The sequence below is a fragment of the Pyrgilauda ruficollis genome, unplaced genomic scaffold, assembly GCF_017590135.1.
Source record: "Pyrgilauda ruficollis isolate IOZ18807 unplaced genomic scaffold, ASM1759013v1 scaffold64, whole genome shotgun sequence".
Classification (NCBI taxonomy): domain Eukaryota; kingdom Metazoa; phylum Chordata; class Aves; order Passeriformes; family Passeridae; genus Pyrgilauda; species Pyrgilauda ruficollis.
The window spans coordinates 2,964,373-2,986,760 of NW_024528155.1; the positions used below are offsets into that span (position 1 = coordinate 2,964,373).

Below are 22,388 nucleotides of genomic sequence, written 5' to 3' on the forward strand. Positions count from 1 at the left end.
AGAACAGCAACAGATGCAGACTTTTTGGTGGGCCACAGAGAGAACAGCATTGTTTCAGAGGGGAGCGCATGCCCTTTGTGGGAAAGAGCAGGATGAGGTAACAGTGTAACAAAGATCCCAGTCAGCCTCCAATGCACAAGCCAAAATCTTACTTTGCAACGCTCTGACCAGCTCTGACCAATCTGCGTAAAAGAACTCTCTTCATATTGAAATCTGTCTCTGCACTGTGTGGCTGTGGAGCAATAGTAATTCCTCTGGAAATCTTGTAGGCAGGAGCAGACCCCGCTCAGCCCAAGATGTTCCTGGATTGCTCTCGCCCGGCAGCCAGGATATGCTGCAGTCAAACCATCACATCTGTGGCTCATGCAGTGTGAGGCCTTTTTTGGGAACTCTGATCCCTGACAGTCAGCCCAGCTGATGAGAAACTGGGAGGGAACCCCAGCCGGGTGGATATAGGTTTCCACAGTGAAAGGCAGCAGGAAAGCACAGACAGCTTTTTTCTTGGATGAGCAGGACAGCTGAAAAGCATATTGGAGAAAAATACAGCTTTTTGCAGTCACTCTCCTGGGAAAGAGCTGCAAAGGAAATGTTCAGAACAGATTGGGAAGAACCAGATTTTTGTGTGTTGGCTGCACTCACTGTATTCAGCTTGCCCGGGTGGAAGGGAGCAAAAATGAGTATGCTGAGTTTTAGTTAAGTGGCCTGGTAGATCCAGATTCTCTATCCCCAGCAAATACAAATCTAGAGTAATTAGACAGAATTATGCAAACAGAAACAGTACAAATTCAAAAAAAGAAAGAGCACAAATATTTTCAGTTCTGCTCTCATGATTTACTGAACCATAACAAAAGTTAACTAATCCCTCAGTGCCAAGGATTGAGAAGCTACAGAATGACTAAACAGATAAAAAAAAAAAAATTAAATAGCAAGTTCATGGAGATCTTGTAGAGACTATTATGTCAGTCTACAGGTATTAAGGGGAAAAATTAACTGTTTTGACTTGGATAATATCTGCTATATTTCTACACCAGAACTTGGTCCCATTTCCAGCAGGCAAATGGTGAAAGACCACGGCTTCCGTGTTTTAACCCACATTGCAGAAGAAGTTTTCTTAGCAGCTTAAATACAGAATTCAAAATATGTTTTATGAGTAGCTGAAAGGCATTGAAAACCAAGAAAATAATTCATCTTTTGCATATTCAGCAGGCTCCAAAATACCAATGTATTGGTATTTTCCAGTCCCAGTTGCAAAAATAATCCCAAAGAAACAAGCTAAGACTCTGAGGAATTACAATCTTCTCACTTAATTAGGAAATTTGTGGTGTGAAGAACTCAAAAAAATTGTGCAAAGTATTCTTCAAATTTACTGTTTCCCATAGGAATAAGACAGCACAGAATAACACAGGCTAAGCACAAGGAAGAGTTACCCTTTCTGTGAACTTTCAGTCTTTGTTCATAAAGAAGAAGACAGTGAACAGCCGGAAGAGAAAATTATATGATCAGCATGCAAGCCAGAGTACTTAGACAAACAATGGCTGACATATTTCTCACAGGGATTTGAAATGCAGGGTTTGCAACATCAGAGATGATTTTTGAAAACACGGAACAAAGAGACTGATGTGGTGTTTTGGCTTGGGGTTTTTTTTCCACAGAGCACGCTTCATGACAATGGGACAATTTTTACAGCAAAGAACACATTAAGAGGAACACAACCATCAAAATAATGTTTCTTCTGTTCTGAGATGGCTTCCTTTGTCTTCTTGGTGGGTTTTTTTCCTTAATTGCAATAAATAGTTTTGACAGCCTGTTAGATTCATGCTTCAATCAATGAATTCTGAACAGATTTGGAGGTTTGGAGTGATGTTGAACCTTAGTGAATATGTCTATCTATGTCTCATCTGCCATGTGTTAGCTTAAACTACATCTGGCTCCTTTCCCTGCATTTTCCTCACACAGTAATCCTCTTATCCATTTATATATTCAAAACCACACTCTTTCAATTTATCCTATTTTGTTCACTCTGCACCACCTCCCACTTGAAATAGTCTGATCTTTCCCAGCATTCCAAATGTATTATCCAGCAAGTAAAATCCTGGTACTGGGTCTTATCTGCCTACAATCCTGCTTGTGCCTTTCACATTGACTTCCCCATCAACAGCATCTCATAATCTTTTCTGGTGATTTTGAATTCCTCATCCTCACTTTCAAGGCCCCTTCATTTTCTGCAGCCAACAATGGGTTGGTGTCTTCCAACATGTTCTCCAGCAAAACTAAGGTGCTTTTCAGAATTTGCAGGGACTCACTTCAACATTTCATTGGCAGGGGGAAAAAATAAATAAATCAATAATACAGCTAACCAAAAATATGTGAAGAAAACAAGCAGGCAAAACAGAGTCACAGCAGTCAGGGTTGGTTAAGCCAAACTAAAGTCCTCATACTGGATTTTTAACCTACAAGGACTCAGTACAACAGCAAATCTTCAGAGCATAATTTGACTTACACTGTTTCATGAAACATCACCATAGCTTTATTCTGCTGTTTGTTCTGCTTTAAACCAACACCATAAATCAACTGTTGTCTAGGTCAAACGGAGAAGAGGAATGTGACAGATAGCCCCCATCTCTCCCACACATAATCACGAGCACATACAGTTGTAAGTGAATACAGTCAAATAGGAGCTAGGAAGAGGTTTATAATCTCGGATTCTGCAGGAATCCTGAACACTTCTTGTGGTACAAGTGTTAATAAAAGTATCATCAGTAAAAAATGTAGTTAGACAAACTACAACTCAAGGAGAGGTATATGCTGCACTTTTTAGACATGTTTCTAGTACAGTTGCCACATTGGACTGAGCCATTTGTATTATAGGTCAGGTTAATCAGGCCAGTGACTGAGTAGCCTTATAAAATCCACAGAAGATAGGAGGCAATATCACTTAGTAACAGTTTGTGGATTAACTAAAAATCCTTAGAAGCAAGAGAGCTTACATTTATCCTGTTCCTCCTGAATCTCCCATTTTTAAACTCACACGCTGCCATTTCATTACCTCTGCAACACTCTGCTCAGTAAGCGAGAAGGTGATGTTAGCTTCACTATCACAGCTAAGGAGGTTTGGGACACCTGTAAGGAGGATGTCAGGAAAGCACGAAACACAATTGCCACACACTGCCAGCTTTTCAGACTTCAACATAATGAAAGGATGTGCCTTCCTCTGAAATTCAGACATCTAACTTGAGCTGTTTGTCCCTTGTAAGTCCACCTTGAAAGCAGGCTGCAGGAAAAGAGCTATAATGCTGGTGGAGAACACCAGCATACTGGGTAAAGTAAGTATTAAACCATTTGTTCTTCCTGGCTGAAACACTATTATTTTTAACCTTTGGCTTTTGGAGTTAATGTTTTATATAACAATTGCACTAATCAACTGAGGCTTTTGCAGAATAGAGTGTATTTAATTACTAGCTCAGAGGCAGCAGTCCCAGATGTACTGGAACATAAAAAGCATTCAGACAAAGAGGTCTGTGTTCTACACAGCTGGCTAGCAAATGCAAAGGCTGCCCTTGGGCAGGCTTTAGCCTGACCAACAGCGACACCGGGAGGAACACAATGGTTTTTAAAAAGGCTCTGCTATGCAAGTCCCTGTCCAAAATGAACATGCATTTTCCTATTATTTGGAGGAAAGTAATCAGCTGTATGGGAAATCAGTGCTAATAATTTAGCAGAAATGAAAGGCTGCTAACCAGTATTTACCTTTGTACCAGCTATCCATAGGGCAACCATGCTCAAATTGTGATCCAAGATGCTTCCCACTTCAAGCAACACTTCAGTGGCAGCAGATGTTTGCACACTGAATGCAATTAATCCATTAGTTTTCAAACACCAAGCATGTACCACATGACAGCATGGCTGCTGATTAAGGAATACCAAAGAGAAGACGCTGAAAAAAAATCCTTACTAAGTTACCAGTTTTTACTCAAGAATTTGATTCTGTGTGATTAGCTCATTTTACCCCTATATTATATGCCTTATTTTTTTTTCTGCTTCCACCTAGGAAAACCAGAGTACACACTTGTGTAATACATGACCAACTCCTTAGTGCAGCACCAAAATAGACAGTGATTCAAAAGAAAATCCAGGCACAGAAGTCTCCAGTAATTTTCACTTTTTCACATAATTACTAATGAAATTAATGCGGAGACACAAATGGGTTAGTACACCTAATGAGTCTTGAACGCAGTACCTAAACGTTTCTCAAACACAGATGCCACAAATCAAAAGTTCTGGCAGCCATGTGGTTTTGAAGTCATCCAGCAACAACACAAACAGAATGATGAAAACACCAGATGAAAAGAACATGATATAACATGAATGGGCGGATGAAAGAAAATGGTGAACACTTTTCCAGTTGCTTTAAATTCAGCACTGCAATACCACTTTTTGCAAAATCCCAAGCTGAGACCCTCTACTGGCAAGTAACGTTCTTGGTTCCTGAAAATCGTCACCTCTGCAAGAAGCTGTGATAAGACACAATAGGATAGAAGTAAAGCAGCCTATAGCTCCCATTCTCACATTTCATTAAAAAAATTGATTTCTCTTTTTATCAGCAAAAATATTAGTAGAATTTTCATTTTTCTTCTGGTAATGATATGGCAAAAAGAAAGGAAGTTACTTGTAAGACTGTTCCCCATCAAGGTCATCTCACAGTAAGCAATACTGTGCTAACAAATGAATTATTGATCACGTGTCATTTAACACTTGTTATTCACTGGTGTTACACACTCAGTGGTAATTAAGTTTATGCAATAGTGGAAGACGCTGATAGAATTTGTATTAAAACTGCCAGTCCATTATGTTGCACATACCAGTAGCTCCAAGACACATTTTATGAATTCTCAAAATTTATTCCCTTGGGTGAGATAACCCACTGACAGCTAATGCAGTTTACAATCTCCTGAGTGGACTTTCCAAATTAAAGCAGAAATTGAGAAACTGTGTGCTTATAGTACCTTTAAACCTCCTTAGTCCATTATTTCATCATAACGATAACTGCTGATAGTCAGCTGCATGCCTGCCAAAGCATATTACAGTCTGCAGCAGTCTTTAAAAGATGCTATTCCTAGAGCCACTTCACAGGAAGTCATTCAGCAAGCCAATTCTAGTAGGATTGTTCATCACCACATGTAAGCAATTCAAAGCTGTCTGGAAAGAGAGTAGCACTACGATTACCTGCTCTGATGCCACACTAGCAGTCCAGTGACAGCACAGGTAGCAGATCTTTGGAATAGTAATTCCCATAATTAGCAAAAGTGAGGCTGAGTTTGTAACCTACTTACAGAGAGCCCATTCATTCTCTGCCTATATAGCATGGATCTAACACACTTACTCCTAACACAGAAAAACAGTTACACAAGTACTTCATGCTGAGTCCCCTGTAAGGCTACCCTTACAAAAGCTTGTATTGAAGGAATTATGTATCAAGATGTCAAGTTAACCTTCAGAAGTTTAGCATATTTGCTATGCAGCCACCTCTTGGTCACATTTGTTTATTCCATTCATATTAGTTTTCACATGAAGATTTGAAGACCAGTCACACATCAGTCTCACCACACCAGTTTTGTTATGTTTATGAGCTGAGTTCCCATATCTAAAGCCAGATGGCAGAATCAACCTTATTTCTGTAAATTAAACAACTGGACTTGTGAGACTATTTTACCCTAAAAAGAGCTTCTATTTTCAAGAAAAAATCAGATGTGACATGAGGCTATCAAAAAACTATGACAAGCAGCAAGAAAAGAGAATTCTTGAACTAATTTTTCATTAAGAGTTTCATAGTAACATTCAGTACCACAGAATAACATTAAAGAGTACAATTTCTATAAACTGGTGCTATTTGCTGAGCAATTATATTTGGGAATTGAATTGTTTCTCTGCCATATCTGCTAGTGATTATCTGCCTGTTTAGGGTATGCCAGTTCATTCTGTGTGCTAAAGGACAACATTCTTTAATAAAATGGCGAGACACAAAGAACTAGAGGAGAGAATACTCCTGGCAATAAGAGATTCAGTAAGAAAAAAAAAGCTTTGGCTAATGTTTGATTTACAGAACGTGACACCCAAAATACCTTGTATAACACAGATCTAAAATTCTAAACACTAGGCATTTTAAAATTAAAAACAAAGCTGAAAGGATACCAACTAGCATTGTGGTATGGTGGACTTTTAACCCAGTTTGAATGGCATTGCCGTCAAAATAGCATCAAAATAAATCTATAGTCAAATCAGATTCCTAGAATCTGAGCCCATAACAAACAGTTCTGCCATGTTCAGAGAGAGTGGAAATTTGGTATATGACATTGAGAAGAAAATAAATCCCCAGAAACAATACATTAAGAACCCCAGAAATTCCTCTGTGGAAAGCTAAAATCAGTCTAGTAGCACTGTGTCTTTTCTTATCCTCAGTCCTGAGCAAAGCTCCTAAATGAGTTGTTGTTGCCTGTAGTCTCCAGCGGCCAAAAGAAACTCTCATTTGAGGTAAAACACAAGTAAACAATATGTCTTTCCCTAGAAAAGTATTTCCTCTGACTGCATCTCCAGTTCTCATCTCCAGCCAGTCTGGTTGTAGAGTATCACAAAAGCTGTGACAACCTGAACTGGCTGTAACCCCTTCAAGTGTTAAATGAGATTCCAAGACACTACAGTAGACCCCTATCTCCCAGCATATGCTTAAAGTCTGCTTTCGGAAGGAGAGGCTGGAAAACTAAAGCAGGGCTTTTAGCCCAATGATTCTTTTTCCAGCTAGCAACTCAGTGTGTGAAAATGGATAGTCTCTGAATATTCCTGCTCAAAACCGGTGAATAAAATAAACGAGAAGCCAAGATATTTCACAAAAAGTACCTTTATTTATTCATTGAAAAATAGCCCTGTACTACAGCCCAAATGTCCCCCACAGCACCAGTTACCTGCAGGAAACTTGGCACACTGTTTGAAACACAGATGGCGTAGCTGGAAGTATCAGCAAAAGGTGGGGAGGGGATAGAGGCAGTGTTGGTACTGAAACACAGTGTTAAGGCAACAGGTTATCCAGGCCACCTGAACACAAGGTGGTTAGTTTTAGTCACCCTCCCCTCTTCCCAAAGACCACAGACTTCTCATTTGAAGACTAAATTAGTAAACACATACATAGAAAGTGAAGCAATTTAAGAGTAGCTGATTTTCTGACACAATTGGTTTCATATAATTAATTTTTATCCCCATGGTGCTTAGGAGCTGCTTGATTCAAAAATCTTAGGATGGTTCATAGCACAGCCATTCATAATGTTGTTACTGAAACTTGATTCCTTGAGCCAAAGGCAAATCTTTGCTGTAGTTGATTGTACTGAAAGAGAAACAACAATTTAGAGACCAGACTTAATCACTGAGACAGATTATGCAGTCCACTTCCTATGTAAAAAACTGCTGATTCCTGTCACATCTAAACAAGACTTCTCTAAAGCAATTTGCCTACTTAAAATTATGAACTAACTTTACTCCAGTTCTCAATATAGTAACCGTGTACAGGGAAAGACCACATTTGCCATTAGCACGTCCTTTATGGAGAATCTTACTTCTCTTTATCTATTTAATCTCTTACTAGGAGAACATCCAGATAGAAAAATCAAGGTGGGATTTCTCATGTTCATAATTGCTTGCATGGAAAGCAAAGATAGCACAGGTAAAGGCTATGGAAGTCAGCAGAGAATACTAATACTCATGCACTATGGGCTCTCAGAAGGTTGTGGATAGATAACCAACATACAGCTGAATCACCTACCAGAGGCAATAGTAGTGTCCTCATGGCCCCCTCACTGTGACTGCAACTCAGTGTATTTCCTGACAGATTTCAGTAATTTTTCAGATGAATTTAAAGTCAATCAAGGGTGGGGTGGAACCCCAAAACCACCTTATTTTTTTCCTTTGGAGAGTTAAAAAAATGTCTTTATAAAAACCCTTCAAATCTTCTACTGCTATGAATGCAAAGAGAAGGCAATTACACTTACAGATGGTTATCTCACATTCAGTAAAGATAGCAGCCTTGTAGTCAAAGATTTATATGTTTTGAATTTTTGGAAGCTCATCTGTAATTTAAATTTATTTGGTCTGCCTTACCAAGTAGACCGTCTCATATAAAGTTTCCATGAATCACTTCCAGATTCTCTTCCCCCACCAGTGTGCTTTTCACCACCTGTAGCAAAAACATTATAAATTAAAACCTATTTTTGGACATGGAAATCTGGACTAATTCCAGGAGGTAAGACATTTTTATAAAAATACATGGGAAAAAACTATTCCTGTCCCTTGTCCTATATCTGAACTAAATTACCACCCCACACAACACACACAGCTAGCTCTCTCCTCATGCTTGATGCAAAAAAAAACAACTCCCTGGACTTCAAAGTCTCATCATGGTGGTACTAGAGGACCTTGTTTTAAAAACATTTGTCTTAACACAAGACAAGAGTACAAGAATGTTCTGGTTCTTGTACTGTTTAAATGGTAAGGTTAATACTTCTTCCACCCCCCCAGTTCCTTAAGTATATTAAAAATAAGATAAATAAAGGCAAAAATTTTTATTTAAAGACTTTCTCAAAAAAATACTATATGCTGTACATCTTTGTTTCAATTAAAACTTTTACACATTTTTCCACCTGGCCATATCTTTAAATACCTCCAGAATATATCTCTGAGTTACATTCCTTTGATGGAGGGGAGGAGAAGGAAATAACACATGGAATTTTTAAAAACCTAATACAGCTATTTTTGAAAGTTTAATTCTAACTACTGCTAGTCAATATCTGTTTTCTGCTAAAGCAATATGATTCAAAATTAACTTTGATTGCTTCACATTTAGTCATTTAAATGGGCTGATTAAAACACTGAAGAAGCACAAGTAACATACCAAAAGCACCTCCAATCTCAGCTCCACTGGTTGGGATGTTAACATTCACAATGCCACAGTCAGATCCCTTTGGCCTACAAAGATAAGGCACAATTTTGCCTTAGGATCAGGAAAGGCTTCCTCCCTAAAAAGAAGGCTGTAAAATGGTCAACTAGCATTATGCAGAGGTTTACAAAACACATGAAAGACTGATCTTATGCACCTCAGGAAAGTATAAAAAAATAAAAATAAATTAAATTAAAATAAAAAAATAATTTAAATTATACCCTAGCCAGCGGAAAATCCTTCCCAAATCCTTGGTAAAGATACTGCTGGAAAGACCTTGTTTTACTTCATTATTCCAGGCAAAAACCTCCTCTTCCTCCTAGAAGAAGCAAATGTCCATGGTTAAGCCATGACTATCCAAAGCAAAGCAATTGCAAAGAAGCTCTGTGAGAAAAAACCCAACATACCGCAGCCATAATGCAAATGTACAGAATGGCACTGGGCAAATACACACGTACCACATCAGCAGTACCTCCACTGCTGCACGAAACACAGTCTGCTTTTGAACAGATGTGAACAGTATCAACCACGAACACTAACAACAGGAATCTGTTCCAGTACAGATTCTCATCGTAACTCCAGCGCTCTTCGCATGAATACAGCTACACAGTGAGTTGAACAGGGGCTACCTCACAGTGCAGAACAAGAGCCACCACTTCTTGAAGTGCTGGGGCAATTGCATAGATGTGACACGCGTCTGAGATCTCACTCCGGACTCTGCTGTTACCATCCTTGACACTTGTTTCACCACTGTTACTTTACCTTAAATTTCAGCACATACAATATGGGGGCAAACGTCTCAGTGTGGACAATGGGTGCATTATGAGGAAGGCCAGTCACAATGGTTGGTTCAACATAGTTCCCAGGGCGATTTATAACCTTCAAAATGAATAAAAAATAACCAAGTAAGTTCCAATCAGTATCCAGCTTAGTATTAGTGTAGGAAAGGAATCTTTCATGGTCTGACTACTACAATTGAGAAATCAGAAACAGAAGGCCAGGTAGTATGAGTAATTTAAATTTTATTTATTTAAATATTTAAAATATAGAAGCATAACTTATGTCCACTAAGGATATAATCAAATTGTAAAGTCTAGCAGCTGAAACTTCCTTTCTCCTACTTGTAGCTACTCAGAATTTTAAAGGTATAAAGAAGTTGCCAATGAAAGACAAGAAGCCCCAGAACGATAAGTCAATGAGAATTAAACATCCTGTGTGACGAAGATGTACATGTGGTTGTTTTGTATCTCCAGTATTTCCTCAAGTTAGATATTGTGAGGGACAGAACTGCAATTTTCCTTTATTACATGTTTGACATTCACCGCTTACATTGCTTTTTTTATTTTCACTATCACTTGCAACTGGGGAGGGGTGTTAAGAGTAGCTTCCAAGTAGAATTGCCTTTATCCCGAAGACAGGATTCCAATTCAAACAATTCTCAATCTGACTAACCTAACATCCTGTAGTGGCTGACAGGATGAGTGAGGTACAATCTTGGCCTAAGCCATCACATTACTGTATGATTTTCCTAGAGCACAAATTGTAGCGGGGAAAATAAAAGCCAAGTCACCTTTCCGCCACAGACCACAGAGCCACCTTGTTGTTTCGCTTGTTCTACTGCATCAAGGAACATTTTCACTGCTTCTTTGGTATGAAGAGGCCCATACAGAGTGTCAGCTAAAAAAAAGATTCAGAAGCATACTTTCATCAAAACTGTGTATGTTTGCAAATATTCTTATCACAACATCTTAGAATTAACAGCTTTATCTGTCCAGGATGAGCAGTATTAGCCAGATTCTTCACTTTCCTTTCAGAGTCCGTATTCTAAATGAAAACGGCTATTTCCACCCCCTGGTAAATTGCTAAACTCAGATAATTTGGATCTATAATACCTTCAGAATTTAAACAGAAAGAAGCCAACAGCAACTCGTTTCCTAAACTCACGAGATGGAAATAGCTACTTACAATCCCATGGATCACCAATGCGGACCTGGGCATAGGCCTTGGCAAGCTTTGCCACCACCTCATCATGGATGCTTTCATGGAGAAACTAAAACATGGTAAGAAACTTGTTAAGACAGTGCAGCCTGTGTAACTGCTCCTGAAGTACTACTGCACTTTGAAGGGGGCTGAATGAAGAATGGAAATAGTGTTCATATTCAGCAAATCCCAAAATTAAAGAGACAGAGGCCAAATGAAACAGCACTTACACCAGAAAATAAAGATGTAAAACCTTCATCATAAAGATTTAAAACAAGCCAAGAAACAAAAATCTGTTTTAATTTTACCCCATCTCAGATCAGTGCTATCTATGTGCTCTGTAAACATTCCAGTTTAGTGTTCTAGAACAAATACTCCAGAAATTTTATTGCTCCAGTTTGAGGAATCACTGCCCATCCAATACACCTGAATCAATTAACCCACATCCATTTTGCCTAATATTTACTGAATCAATCCAACTGTGACAAGACAGACACTGATATTATAACACTGTTGAACTTGTTGAAAATGATTGGTTAAGAATTAATAACAAAGTAGGTAACACACACATCCTTCCTTTGCTGCAATAAAAACACTGAACCAAAATTTGTAGCAGTCACAAGCAAAGCTTTGGCAATGAAAACAGAAATACAGAACTTTGCCAAATACTATTTTCCTGACTTAAAGCACATTTACATACAAGAAACTTTTTAGAGCTAGAATTACACTGCAATGAAACTACATTCTTATTTTCCCACCATACTTTTTTTGACAAAACAAAAATGTGTTTCAAACATTATTTGCTGCTCTTCACAATATTAGGAATCGTTAGGCATTTTCTGAGCCAATCTGGAATTCAGTTAAAATTCAGAGCTACCCAAACCAGACAATGCACATTTACTCACCAGCCTTCTAGCAGTTGTGCACCTCTGACCTGCTGTTCCCACAGCAGCAAACAGAGCAGATGGAATGACTAGGTTCAGATCTGCATCTTCAAACACTTTAAAAAAATCAAAATATGATCATGTTACTGCAGGAAACAGGCAGTTCACAAGACTTAAGATGCTAAATAATATTAGAAACTGACAGATTGGTCAAGAATCTTTAGGAATAGTTGCACTAGCACAGCATGGTAAGATACAAAGAAACACCTTGAAACTCCTACTATTTCTCCACAGCTGGAATTAGACACATGCAATTGGACATAACTATAGGTTTGAACTACTGAAGAGAGCCTTTTGCAATAAAGTTTGCAAATAATTCCAGCTTCCTTTTAATTCAGGAAACTACAAGCAATTTCTTGCCATTTCTCCACCTTGTCCGTTTCTCGCTGGGAAGTCTATCATCATGAAGTAGCAATCATAATGTGTATCCATGTGGCCTTGCAAAAAGCACAGCTAAAACACACAGGTGTACGGTAATATAAAATGTACAATGAGCTGAACAAATTCATCTGGCTAGAAGACATTGAGATGTTTTATAAAGCTCAAAGGATCCCCAAAATATCACTCAGCTTAACCAGTCCCAAAAAAGTCTCTTAAGCATGCAAAACCATAATGAAGTTTGGGAAAAAGTCCAGCCAAACAATGATTATGTGATCATTCAAAATCAATTCCAGAAAAAGCAGGACTTTAACATTAAAAAATAAACAATTTTCAAAGCATAAAACAAATTCATACTGCTGGCTACAAAGCAGCATAGGAAAAAAGAAGGACCTGTCCAAATGTGATTTTCAAAAGAGTAGATGATGTAGTATCATGTTTGTACTTCAAAAGAGTATATATATGTAAATAAGCACATTTGTTCAGAATATGAGAAAGGTGAAACAAAAGGCAACAACACAACAGGACAGCAATTTAGGTATTTATTGAGCTTATATAGTCTTTCCACCATGTTGCTCAGCTTTACAGTATTAATGTTGTTTTTCTAGGAACTGTATCATACCCTAAGGTACTTAAACCTGAAAAATGTGCTACTGAAATAAATACCTGTATGCTTTTCTTTCAAGTATCATAAGTATCTTAGACTTAATATATATGTACTTATAGTCTAAAATGCTAAAAGTGTAGTGTTCATGAGATTACAGATAAAAGAGCAGTCAGGCATTCAAACAGGCTTCCCAGGGAAATGGTGGATTCATTACAGGTGGAAGTACCCAGAAGGTATGAGGACACGGCACTTGGAGACATGGTTTAGTGATGAATATGCTGGTGCTGGACTAAGAGCTAAAGTCAATCTTAAAGGTCTTTCCCAACCTTAATGATTCTACAACTAAAACTATCCCAAAATCAAACTTATTTAGTTTAGCATTGTCCACAACCCACTATTGAAACTTACTCTTTCTCTCATTCCATTTTCCTCTTCAACACTGATTACTTAAAAGACCTTGAGATCTCACTTTTTGTCTCAAAACACTGCTCCCTCCACAATGCCAAAGACAGAAAAACCCCACAACATTCTATTATTCTACACAAACTATATGCACTTTTAAAAAGCCCGGGGGTGAGGGAGGGGGTGGGGGGGGGAAGGCAGGGGCAGGATGACCAAATAAAAGAAACAGAAAAAAAGTGAGAATTAGCTATGAATATTTGGATACTAGCTTCCAAATATCATCTATGGGACTAAATTTCTACAGTGCATATTACCAATAATAGCATTGTTTCCTCCCAATTCCAGCAGGCTTCGACCTAATGAAAAACACAAAATAAGTTATGCCATGGGAACGTGTATTCACTTAGTCAGTGAGGCCACCTCTAACTAGAGCTAAGCTTCACAAACATACTTTCGAAGATAAACAAAAAGTTTTAGAGATCACAGTCTAGCCAAAGCAGAAAATTACACCACACACTACATCTATCACATGTTATGAAGATACCTGAACAGCAGTTATGGCACAAAGAAGTTTAAAAAAATAGACAAAAAAAATAGCACTGGAAAGAAAAAAATTAAAACAGGAAAAAGTTGCAGCATAAATAGTATGACATAGATAAAGAATAAAGTCCTACAAAGAACAAAATGCACACAAAATTTAACTAAGCTTGTTCATTTCCCTGGCAACTGTTTACCTACAATCTGAGACAAAAAATCACAATCTGCATCTGGGTGAATATTTGCTATCTGTTCTGGTTTCTGGGAGGCTTTTTTACACTTGTATGAACTTCAAATGTATAAAACAAAAAAAATATGTTTGCAAGGTGCTGTTCATAAACTAAGAAGTAAGAATCCAGCAGCTGAGATTCTTGCCTGTACACTTTTAAATATTTGCAACAAAAACCGCGCCTCAAAAATCATCACTATATTTACCAGGAGTAAAAGGTGAGGGGGAATGTATTCATTTATTCTATTCACACTGCCGAAAGACCATAAGCCCTGGTTGCTCACCCTAACAATTTCCATACAACTAAACATTAATGGACACCACCACACCTCTCCCCAGAGTAATTGTAGGACTACGGATTTGTGGATAAACTGGAATAAAAAAATCTGAATTGTAACAGAACTAACTGAAAAATGCCATATGTATCTACGAGCAGTTTCAAACCCCTATTTATTCAAGACCAAAAAAAAAAAAAAAGGTAACAGAGCTGAAAACTGTGTTACTGCTATTTTTAAATCTTATGGGGCACCACTGCTTTCACCAAACATGGAAAGAAATAGAGAAGAAACCACACACTCACCAAATCTCTCCTGAACCATAAGTGCTACTTGTTTGCCCACTTTTGTGCTGCCAGTGAAAGATAAGAGGTCCATTCTCTCATCTCTCGCCATTGCTGTCCTGCACAATGGGACACAAAGCAAAGTTCAACAAAAGACATGCAGACGGGAAAGCAGCTTGCACCTTCCATATACATCAGCTTCAACCATGGAAGGCTTTGAAGCCAGAGACATTTCTTTGAAACATCAGGCAACTGAGCTAAAGGCAGGAAAGCTTCTCCTTAGCCAGAAAAAAGGAACAAAGATGTTTCCATCCCCCTTTTCAGGTCAAAAAAGCACCATCTGTAGTAACACTGACATTCAGTCTAAAGTACATTGTGAGATTAGCTCCAGTTGTTATGATCCATAAGAAAAAATGCAAATCTATGACTTTTCTAATGCTTGCCATATGTTTTGCCTTCTCTTAAAATACTCAAAAGATCTATCTGAATATACATTTGTACTGGTGATTTCCTCATTGTAAAAATCAAACAAAGTGATTTGGATTGTACAGCTTCCAAGCACAGGTATACATCTATGAGCAAGTGCAGAGTCCTGCAAGAGCATGGAAAAGGGGAATTATTCTCCTTCACAACTAATCTAAAAAACAAATGCACTATACATTGAAAACTCTCTACAACATGGTAAGGGGAACCTAATATTAGCTATGCTCTTTGGGTGTAAGCATATGCAGAAGTGGAATGTAAACTTAGTCATGCCTCTTCATTAAATATCCAACAAGTTCTTTGCAGCTGATCTCACAACAGACAAGTAGACATATGTATTATATTTAATGCAGGGCCAGAGTTTCAGACCAGCTGATAAAAATCATGGCAACATGTGCATTTCTAGAGACTAGAATAGTTTCATAAGAAGTACCTCAAAGAATATTTTTTTACCTTTCATAAAGGTTCACAAAACACAAAAAATATTACCTACCCAATGTCTGCTCCACCACAAACCAGAGAGCAGATTGCTCCAGGCAACTTGTTATCCTCCAAGACTTTTGCAATTATCCTGGAATCAAAGATGTAAAAATGTTAGAGATTTCTCACAATGGTGAATGAACCATTAGAACTGTCTGGGGTTTTGGGGTAGTAGTGGTTTGAGTAATTGTTCTCAGGAGTTTATATCAGATCTACAAGACTCAGTAATTACCTATTTCAAGGGGACTACTTTTATTTTGCATTTTAAAATAAATGTTATTGGTAATGCACAGTAACTATTTAAAATGTTAATATAAAGTAACAATAAACCTAAAGGAAGTATTCACTATGAAATTTATTCATTGGAGAAGTTCTCCTTTTTATAGAGATGAAGCTCAAAGAAACCAGAACTCACTTTGTAACAGCAACACTAACAAGGGATGTTGTAGGAGCACCCTTCCTGGAAAGGAAAAAAAAAATTACATTATCTTCCATTCTTTTCAATTCTTTAAGAATAAGAAATAATTAAAATAAACGATTTTTAGGGTCTCTGATCTACAGCACACTTTGGTTAGGCTGGTTTTCAGGTACGAATTAAGACAGAAACTCAAGCATTTCCTTCTGCAGTTGAGCATTCAGAACTTCTACTAAAATCCATGTGGACAATGGCTAGGCCAGACTTTAGAGTGAAGGAGGTAGATGAAAGCAAAGTAGGAGATAGGAGTGCAAGTAAAGCCACTTATTTAGATTTTTAATCTTAGCTGTACCAACTTGGAATATATTAACTACCACTGCTGCAAGCCCTCAACCTGGGTTCTTTATTCACAGGCCATTTGGCTAAGTCCATCCTGGACAAATCTGCATCATAGTACCTCAAAAAAGAGGTTACCACAAAATTAAAAAACTCTGACTAAAAATAAAGAGAATTTAAGCCTACATTAGATAGAATCAAATATCCAGAAACACCTGACACTCAATAGCAATTCCATGCCTGAGTTAATAGCTTTCCAATTTAAAAATACTGTTAGCAAGGTGGACAGCTAGATCTTACCAGAGACAAGCATTTCCACAGATCATTGCAATTGCACTGTTCCACCCATAAACTGCCACAGGGAAGTTGAAGGCTGTGATGACTCCCACCAGCCCAACGGGATTCCACTGCTCTATAAGGGCATGGCCAGGTCCTGAAAGCAAAGCCACAACATAATGCAGTTTTCATCCACTTAATGTTTGGGGTTTTTCTAAAAAGGGAAAATATGTAAGCAAGAAATTTAGCATCACTCTTCAGCCCACCACAGCCTTAGCTTGTGCAGAGCTGTGTTATCTGTGTTCTGCAGCTTACCTGGATCAAGGTTAGCTGGATTGTGCAAAAACATGAGGTTTTGAAAAAACATGAAGTGATTCTGACAACATGAAGTTTTATTATTTTAGCTATTCAGTTAACATAATGGTGACTTGTGGTGATCAATAACTGACAAGGAGGTCTCTCCTTTCTAAATACACCTCAAAACTTTTTACATACTTTTCTCTACCACCTTTCATCAATAAAGAAATCAAAGAGAATCTAATGCTTCAAAGAACAGAGAAAATGGATGGACTGACATGCTTATCTGTCACTTCATAAGGTACTTCAGTAGCTGGCACTACTGCCCACCACATCTATTCCTAAAGCTCCCTAAATAACACACAGAACAGAGATCTTGATGCACTACAAGACCGTATAGTTAAGTTACATCTCCATATCTTCATTTCTTTAAAGGAAAAAAAAAGAAACCAAACAAAAAACTCCACAAACAAAACCAAAAAAATAACACATACTTACTTTCTGAAGGCAAAATAGGTCCACCAATCATTCGGGACAAACCAACAGCGTAGTCACAGACATCAACATACTCCTGCACTTCCCCGACACCCTCGACAAAAATCTTTCCCATTTCCAAAGAGACCTGAAAAAATTCAGAGTAAGACAAACTTTTTTACAAAATTCCCTTGGATCTCTAATATATTTTGTCTCCCCTTAATGTCAGGTGTATCTATTCACCAAGTAAGATTTTAACACACACTTTTTCATTAGAAGAGATTCACCTCTTCCCCAGTTATTCAGATCTTAAAGAAACAACACACCAGACAACTGGACAAGGGTCATATCCCAATACAATGGGAAGAAATTAGAAAAGGAAATTAATGGAGAAAAATTTTAAATAATTACTGAAAGGAGGGACCAACATTAATGAGGTTCATATGTTTAGATCAACAACACCTTGGATTTACATCAGCAGGCTTGCCTACATTGTGGGCCAGGTAAGGAACAAGTTGGAAAAGAGGGATTACTCTGCTCCATGAAAATAAAACAGCCACTTACATTTTTCATAAGCAAACTACTAATTTTACAACATCTCAAAGCAAATTTGAGAGACTTCATTTGCAGACACTGCTGAAAATGCTTATACATGTTAGTATTTTAGTAACCTGGGATATTTAGGATCAATTTATCACATTTATCTGAAGTTGATCTTAAACTAAATCCTTCTCTTAAAATTATGTTGAGAATAAGCTGGTTTTTGAAGATATCATCATCCAAAAATGAGAACATTTGAAAATTTAGGAACTGAGAAATCACCTGCTTATCTTCACTCAGTTTTGTGGTCATGCTCTGACAGCCAGGTGAGGACTTCATGCAGATATCACCTGCCACTTTACACTGATGACTGTACTTTAAAAAGGCTGTTAAATGAGGAATCGAGTTCAAAGGATTTCCACATGATCTTTGTCTCCATGTGAAAGTTAACATGTGAAAGATGACTAACTGTATTTCTACGATGCTTGTGGGCATCTCAAGACAGAAGGAACTGCCCCTATCTATGACCAAAAACAGAGCAGCATCAGGCATATTTACTAAGAAACACAGCAGTGGGTCTGTAAGTGCAGTAGAAACACCTGGATACTTCACCAGGTCATGGCAAGGTGAGGCTGGAAATTTCCTACAGTGTATGAGAAAGATGAGTTTCTATATAGTTCCTTTTTACATAGCCTAAAGTCAGGCAAGGTACTAAAGCCTGAATACCTACTGCACTTTTTTCACCCTGAAATTCATCCCCAATCCTAGCAGAGCTGAACACACATATCATCTCTTTGGGAAAACTAAGAAAATATTGCAAGAAGCCATAAGTTTTGGTCAAGGAATAGAGAACAAACTTCTGTCCGTCCACACGCATCAGGGAAGCTCTATGTTTTTGAATGCAGGAGTAGGTTATCACACTAATTCCACAACAGAAAATGTGCTGAGGAGACAACATCAAGGGAAACAGCAGAACAAAGTTTTGAAGGTTAACAATATGGGCTTGACTACACATGGAGTTATTCACTGACAGCTGTTTCTGAACAGCACAGACAGGCAAGCCCTGCAAAAAGAAAGTGGAAGTTCCCCACTTGACTTCTTTTCTTCCCTACCAAGAAAAGGAGTAAAGCAAGAGTTTTAAAGGAATGGTCCTTCAGCCTTTATGTCCTGCACAGCACTGCAAGATCATCTCATTAAGACCATCTCAACTTCTGAAGCATCATATTTCCACATGCCACTTGGCAAAATCCTGCAGATCACCAGAAAGAGCTCAAAGTTAAAAGCTCTGTATTAGAGGAAAGCCTTTTCCAAGATACTTTTAGTATTAGGAATTGCCCTGTCTGACAGGCAGGAGGGAAAACAGCAGGGCAACAGTGGTACCACTCATCCCAGAGAGGTCCATAATAAATTTTCTTTTCCTATTATAAAATGTCAATTCACAGAATCACAGAATATCCTGAGCTCAAAGGGACCCAGAGAGATCAAGGCCAGCTCCTGGCCCAGCACTATCTCCAGGAATCACACCGCATGTCTGAGAGCATTGTCCAAATGCCTCTTGAACTCTGTCAGGCTGTTGCTGTGATCACTTCCCTGGGGAGCCTGCTCAGTGCCCAGCCACCCTCTGGGTGAAGAACCTTTTGTTAACAAGTAATCAAACTCTCAGCTGACACAGCTTCATGCCATTTCTATGCCATAATAATTTTTAAACTTTTTTCTTATTTTTAGAACTAAAACTTAATTAGGCGAGCTAACAGAACTAACAGCAATTACTTAACAATTACTAAGGTTAGTATTGCAGAGAAAACTTAGTATTACTGAAAAAAACCAGTTCTGACATACCCCTCATCCTCATTCCCCAATCCCCCCCCCGCAAAAAATGTAGGCTACTTCTGAAAATACCTTACCAAGCTTCCTAGAACTTTGATTTTTTGTCTCAGGGCATCACCAATCTGTCGCACTATTTCTCCACGTTTAGGTGCAGGGATCTAGTCAAAGCAAAACAGAAGAATCTATGTGAGATTGAAAATCTGTAACTCCTGCTGTATATATACTGCTAGTTTTCTGTCCTTGTAGTAAGCAATCACTGATTGCTGTGCTTTTTTGTTTATCTTCCCAAGACACTGTTACTTGTTCATTTTTATCATGTGCACTGCTTTACAAGAAACTGTTTCCTGCCTCAGAGACTGATAACAGTACAAACATTTTTCTGTTCAAAACTTCAGTTTCACTGAATATTGCCCAAAGCATTCACATGTTTTGTTAATTCTCTTACTTCTGTTCAACTACATCACCTGCAATGCAATGAGCTCCACCTCAAGAAACGAGCATTTCTCATAAAAGTGCACTTACTCGTTTCTGAGCCTTGAAGTGTACTTAATACCACACTTCCAAACTCTCTTTCAGTATGACATTTATTTTGTTAACAGAAATTAAGACACATAGAAACCTCAGTCATGAAAATATTAAGCTCACACACCAACTTTTAATATACTTTTTAAATGTGGTATCAGTATGGTAAATAATAATCAATAGCCATGATCAATTTGCAAACCATATGCAAAAGGATTTACAAGTTTAACACAGCAGTTCCCTGTAAAACAAGACTGAGGAGAAATGCGTAACATATCCCTTTACAGGCAATATCTTTCAAACAAACTCATCACAAACAACAAAATTCACAAATTTGAGAATGACTTTGAGAAAAAGACTTCAAGAAACATTTGATGTGTTGGTTCTTTATCTGTCAGATTGCTTTCAGATTATTTCCAAACATGTTATGAGTTACCAACATTATACTCACAAATTGTAACAAAAGAAACATACTAACATATCCTGAGGAAGCTGTTTTGTTCATCCTAAACTTTGTTGTCTTCAGACAAGGTAAACTACTTTCCTGGATAAACACAGAGTGCACATCACCTTTTGAGATCCAGGTTTCAGCTTCTACCAAAGAAACAAGAGGTAGCTGTAAGAACCAAGCCACCACAAGAATGGGTGCTGGCTGGACACAGCTGGTAGAGCTGCATGGGGAGCTACAGCTTGCTAAGGAAAAATAACTTAGCTATTACATACTACATAACACTAATGCTTTTGAACCACACAGTTGTTCTGTGAAATACCAAGATAGCAGGTGAGCCAAAACCTCCCATGTTTATAACCAGCAGTCTTCCCCACACCAGGAGAACAAGAAGATCAACACAAGTTACACCCCCAAATACTCCACAGAGCTCTCCCAGAAGAGGGGGCGACAGGAAGTGAAACATGCACAGGATAGTTTATTTGCTACAAGGTTTCTGAACTTCACTAGACCTGTTGGCAACTGCTCACAGGCACAAGCCTTGGTAAATCTGCCAGGGTTTTCAAAACAAACATATCCCACAAGTCAATGTCCTCATCTTTGTACCCCAATGGTATCACACACAAACTATCTGGGTTTGTTTCTTGAGGTCTCCATTGCAGATTTTTGCTCTAATGCACCACACACAGTATGAACACATTTTTACATCTTCACCATATGGGGCAATTTAATAGCCTGTCTCTGCCAGAGATTTCTAATAAAAGAGAAGCCTCCATTAACTTACATCAGCCCAGACCTTCCATGCCTCTTTAGCCTTCTTTACTGTTTCTTCATAATCCTCCAAATTACCCTACATGAAGAAGCACATCAAAGTTAGGAAAAATCAATCCCCTAAAGAAATGCCACAAAAAAGGTTCTGCATCCAACTGAAGATATTTTTATAGAGTGTACTTGCACTACAGGATACCACTTTTATAGGATGCTTGTAACTTGACACAATTTGGATCCAATACGATAAGTTGTCTGAACCCACTGTCAATGAAAAGCACATTTGCTGAAAAAAAAAAAAACCAAAAGCAAAACAAACAAAAAAGAAAAGAAAGAAAGAAAAAAAAATTAGCAGAAATTTTCATTCGAGTGTTAGAGGAAGTTCCATATAGAATAAAGGGAAGGGAGGAGCCCTTGCTCTTCCCAACAATACTTGCAAGAGTGCGAGGCGCAGGGCTGAAGAGACAAGAAGTTTAAAAAAAAAAAAAAAAAAAAAAAAAAAAAAAAGCAAACAGACTGTTTTTCTTTCCAGGAAAGCCGCAGGCATATTGCCAGCAGTAGGCCCTGGCTGCGACGAGCTCCAGCGGCCGCCCCGGAGTCAACATCCCCTGGACCCTGATGCGGTAGCGGGAGTTTCGTGCCCTTCGCCATCCGGGTCGCGGGCAGGGGCAGTTCCCAAACCAAGGCCCCAGGACGCCTCGCTCCGCTGACAGGGCCCGCGGAGCTGCTCCCGCCCCGTCCCCGCCGCGCCGGTGCTGCCCCGGCCGCTCTCACCTGCCGGACGCTGGCGATGGGCTCGTTGTTGGCGGGGCAGTACGTGGTCACCACCTAGAGCAGGACGGGAGCGGTGAGCGACAGGGCCCCTTCACCTGGGGCACGGGGCGCGACCCCCGAGTCCCCACCGCCCCC

The 22,388-nt window shown here is 38.6% G+C and overlaps 1 protein-coding gene across 1 annotated transcript; it reads right to left on the bottom strand.

The window, feature by feature from the left end:
• Window positions 1-6,874: 6,874 nt before the first annotated feature.
• On the bottom strand, window positions 6,875-22,367 carry ALDH7A1 (aldehyde dehydrogenase 7 family member A1). The gene is made up of 17 exons (XM_041484164.1): window positions 22,254-22,367; window positions 21,496-21,561; window positions 19,819-19,899; window positions 17,399-17,522; window positions 16,628-16,760; window positions 15,992-16,036; window positions 15,590-15,667; window positions 14,635-14,732; window positions 13,603-13,644; window positions 11,863-11,957; window positions 10,943-11,027; window positions 10,548-10,654; window positions 9,740-9,856; window positions 9,199-9,296; window positions 8,933-9,006; window positions 8,143-8,218; window positions 6,875-7,372 (listed from the first exon to the last, which is right to left on the bottom strand). Exons 4-17 carry the CDS (start codon window positions 17,508-17,510, stop codon window positions 7,318-7,320), a joined length of 1,215 nt encoding a protein of 404 aa, XP_041340098.1. The 5' UTR covers window positions 17,511-17,522; window positions 19,819-19,899; window positions 21,496-21,561; window positions 22,254-22,367; the 3' UTR covers window positions 6,875-7,317.
• Between the last annotated feature and the right edge of the window lie 21 nt (window positions 22,368-22,388).